The 3,457-nt window shown below is 41.0% G+C and overlaps 1 protein-coding gene across 1 annotated transcript; it reads left to right on the top strand.

The window, feature by feature from the left end:
- Positions 1–337: 337 nt before the first annotated feature.
- On the top strand, positions 338–1,306 carry LOC134025215 (zinc finger protein 679-like). Its single transcript, XM_062468113.1, has 2 exons — positions 338–551; positions 1,077–1,306. The coding sequence occupies exons 1-2, from the start codon at positions 338–340 to the stop codon at positions 1,304–1,306; spliced, it is 444 nt and encodes a 147-aa protein (XP_062324097.1).
- Positions 1,307–3,457: the final 2,151 nt, after the last annotated feature.

Below are 3,457 nucleotides of genomic sequence, written 5' to 3'. Positions count from 1 at the left end.
AAAATCTGAGTTCTCATTAACTTGGAGCTTTTTCCTCCAGATGCCCCATTGGCCAACCATACTTGATTGTGGGCGGAGACTAGACAGACAAGACATCTTATGGCTCCAGAGAGACTCAACCAGAGAGACTACAGAGAGAGACCCAACCAGAGACAGCAGTTACCAGAGAGAGGATCAACCAGAAATAGCAGTAACCACAGCATAAATAAGCTTCTAGAGACTAGATCAAAGACAGGATCCAGAGAGACAGAGAACAAAAGAGACCAGAGTTATGGAGACACATAAATGTGACACTTGTGGGAAGACACTTTCCTCATCCAATTCCCTCAAGAACCACATGATGATCCACACTCGAGAGAAGCCCTACAGCTGTGACCTCTGTGGTAAAACCTTTCGCCTGGCTGGTACTCTCAACGTTCACCACAGGATCCACACTCAAGAGAGGCCCTACAGCTGTGACCTCTGTGGTAAAACCTTTAGCCATGCTGGCACCTTAAGAGGTCACCGCAGGATCCACACTGGAGAGAAGCCCTACAGCTGTGACTTCTGTGGTAAAAGCTTTAGCCAGGCTGGCTATTTAAAACTTCACCAGAGGATCCACACTGGAGAGAAGCCCTACAGCTGTGACCTCTGTGGTAAAGCTTTTAGCGAAGCTGGTACTCTCAACAAACACTGCAGGATCCACACTGGAGAGAAGCCCTACAGCTGTGATCTCTGTGGTAAAACCTTTAGCGAAGCTGGTACTCTCAGCAAACACTGCAGGATCCACACTGGAGAGAAGCCCTACAGCTGTGACCTCTGTGGTAAAACCTTTAGCCGGGCTGGTACTCTGAACATTCACTGCAGGATCCACACTGGGGAAAAACCTCACACCTGTGAATGCTGTGATAAAGCTTTCTCTACCAAGGGTGATTTGAAGATACACAGCAGGATCCACACAGGAGAGAAGCCCTACAGCTGTGACTTTTGCGGTAAAACCTTTAGCCGTGCTGGTACTCTCAACATTCACTGCAGGATCCACACTGGGTAAAAGCCTCACACTTGTGAATGTTGTGAACAAGCCTTCTCTACCTCAGGTGATTTGAAGAAACACAGCAGGATCCACACAGGAGAGAAGCCCTACAGCTGTGACTTTTGTGGTGAAACTTTTAGCCGTGCTGGTACTCTCAACATTCACTGCAGGATCCACACTGGAGAAAAGCCTCACACCTGTGAATGCTGTGATAAAGCCTTCTCAACCTCAGGTGATTTGAAGAAACACAGCAGGATCCACACAGGAGAGAAGTCCTACATATGTCCACACTGACTATTAATGTAAAACAAATGGCAATCTGTAGAGTCATCTTTGTATCCACAATAGAAACAACCCAAAGCAGTGATGTCTGGAGCCAAGCTGTCCCAGCAGTCACCACCTGAGAGAACTTCTGTATGACCCACAGCTGAAATAACAACTGGCCTGCACATGCAGTAACACCAGATCTCCAGTCCAACATGACTGCACACAAACAGGAAATAATACTCTACCCATGTAATGATGGAGGGAAGCTGTGTCAAACTGGGTAGAAACCTGGTCAACTCTGGCTGACACCTTTCTGTTCTGAAGCAATTTAATTCAAGCACATGGAAGTTTCCGTTTTTGTAGTTTAAAATGATCTGGTATTGTAAATATAGGAGGTGTTGAGGCACGTGTGGGTTTTTCCAAACTAACCATAAAAATGTATTAGAATTTCCTGTGATAGTAGACTTGGTGGTTCTAATGTAGAGGGTTACTCATTCTCTCACCAAGTGATCATTTGCTATGTTTTTTCAGAAGATACAGAATATATTTCAGACAATACTGACTGATTATGTTGTATCTGTCTATATTTACTTGGACTATATTAAAGTCCTGTTGTCCTCTAGTTGTTGATTTGGATAAAAGTGTCTGCTCAATGAATATTCATTGCTTCATGTCGATACTTCATTATCACTTGGTTTCAGTCTTTTAGCTTTGTTGGTAAATGTAAAGCCTTTTGTAAAACTGATTTGAAAAGTGATATACAAATAAAGTTGTCTGAAATACCTTTTCCATCTTGGTTGATTTGTTTTGTGACAGTTCACCTACATTGGGTGAAGTGTGTTTCCAAACTACTTGTGAACATAGTACAGAAGTTACTGACAAACTGCATTTTTGACATGTTTACAGAAGTATGTTATTCTCAGCATTGGATGTCCATTGTGCTCAGGAGTATGCGTAATATTCAGGATTATACAAATAATTTTAATCGTATCTCAACAAACTTGTTTCTTAAGTTTAATACTGTGCTTTATCACTTTGTACATTGACGTTACAATGGTGGATATGATCCTAACATTGGAAGGCCAAAAAAGGTTTTCATTAACAATAACACACCATTAGGCTTACTTAGATGGGCTTGTAGATGTGAAGGAATTCACCTGTACACTTCAAGTATCATAGAAATCGATTTTCTCGATTGGATACCAAAATAGTCAGAAACTATTTCAATAATTACTTGTCCTAAACAAACATCCAGAATAATGTTGCTGATAACCAGTCCAATACACACTGATCTTCATCCATTGTAGAGTATGGACACACATTCTCTGTATTTACATTTGCAAGTCAAGGGTCATGAGACTGAATGGTTGTAAAACAAAGGGATTAATTGTCCTATTTACCAGATGATAGCCTGATAACAGGGCAGTTTACACATTTATCTCCTACCTCACTGGGATGTTCTCATACAAACTGTATTTTACCCTCCAAGTTAGTTTAGATTTGATCTCAGACTATTGCATAACCTGCTGTGTGTCTATGATATAACTTAGATAAAGTTCCACTTTATTTGGGTTAAATGAACATCTTCAGATGTGCAATTTACATCCGGGAGAGAAGTCACTCACAAACAAGTGGAAACTATGAAAGTTTTCATATTTGAGTCAAGTTCCTCTAAGGATACAATATTTATTCGTATTCAACTGTCTGGCTGCCATCTTGTGTGGAGACAAAGAATACTGTGGAACAGATATGTGTTAAACACCAACTTTATGGAAGTTCTGGGTACATTGGGAGTTTTTTGGAGTTATCATCAAAAAGGGCAATACTGCCTCGATTAACAAGGAGAGTGAGATGGCTAAGCAAAACTTCCTGTCCGGTTAAGTGCATAAGTCATAGGCCTAGCCTAGGCATATAGCCTAATAGACAAAAACAGACATAACTGCAATGCTGTTCATTAGCCAAATTGGATGTGGATCAAGTGAGGCCTTTCTGACTAATCATTGGTCTGTCTTCTCATTGGGTACATTGGGAGCTTTTTGGAGTTATCAACCAAACGGCCAATACTGCTTCAATTAACAGGGCATAAAAAAATAAGTGTGGTTGTTTATTATAATCTAGACAAGAATTTCAGTAGGTAGCAACAGTCCATGTACTCAAAGAGATCTTGGCATCTAAGTC

The sequence above is a fragment of the Osmerus eperlanus genome, chromosome 8, assembly GCF_963692335.1.
Source record: "Osmerus eperlanus chromosome 8, fOsmEpe2.1, whole genome shotgun sequence".
NCBI lineage: Eukaryota > Metazoa > Chordata > Actinopteri > Osmeriformes > Osmeridae > Osmerus > Osmerus eperlanus.
The sequence above is the reverse complement of the archived record's forward strand: the minus strand, read 5'-3'. Positions and strand labels throughout refer to the sequence as shown.

What these genes read in the sequence shown, in the direction of transcription:
- LOC134025215 (XM_062468113.1), top strand. Translation starts at nt 338, where the DNA reads ATGATGATCCACACTCGAGAGAAGCCCTACAGCTGTGACCTCTGTGGT. An exon ending in CTACAGCTGTGACTTCTGTG is followed by an intron (nt 552 to 1,076) that starts GTAAAAGCTTTA and finishes TCTCTACCTCAG; the next exon opens with GTGATTTGAAGAAACACAGC.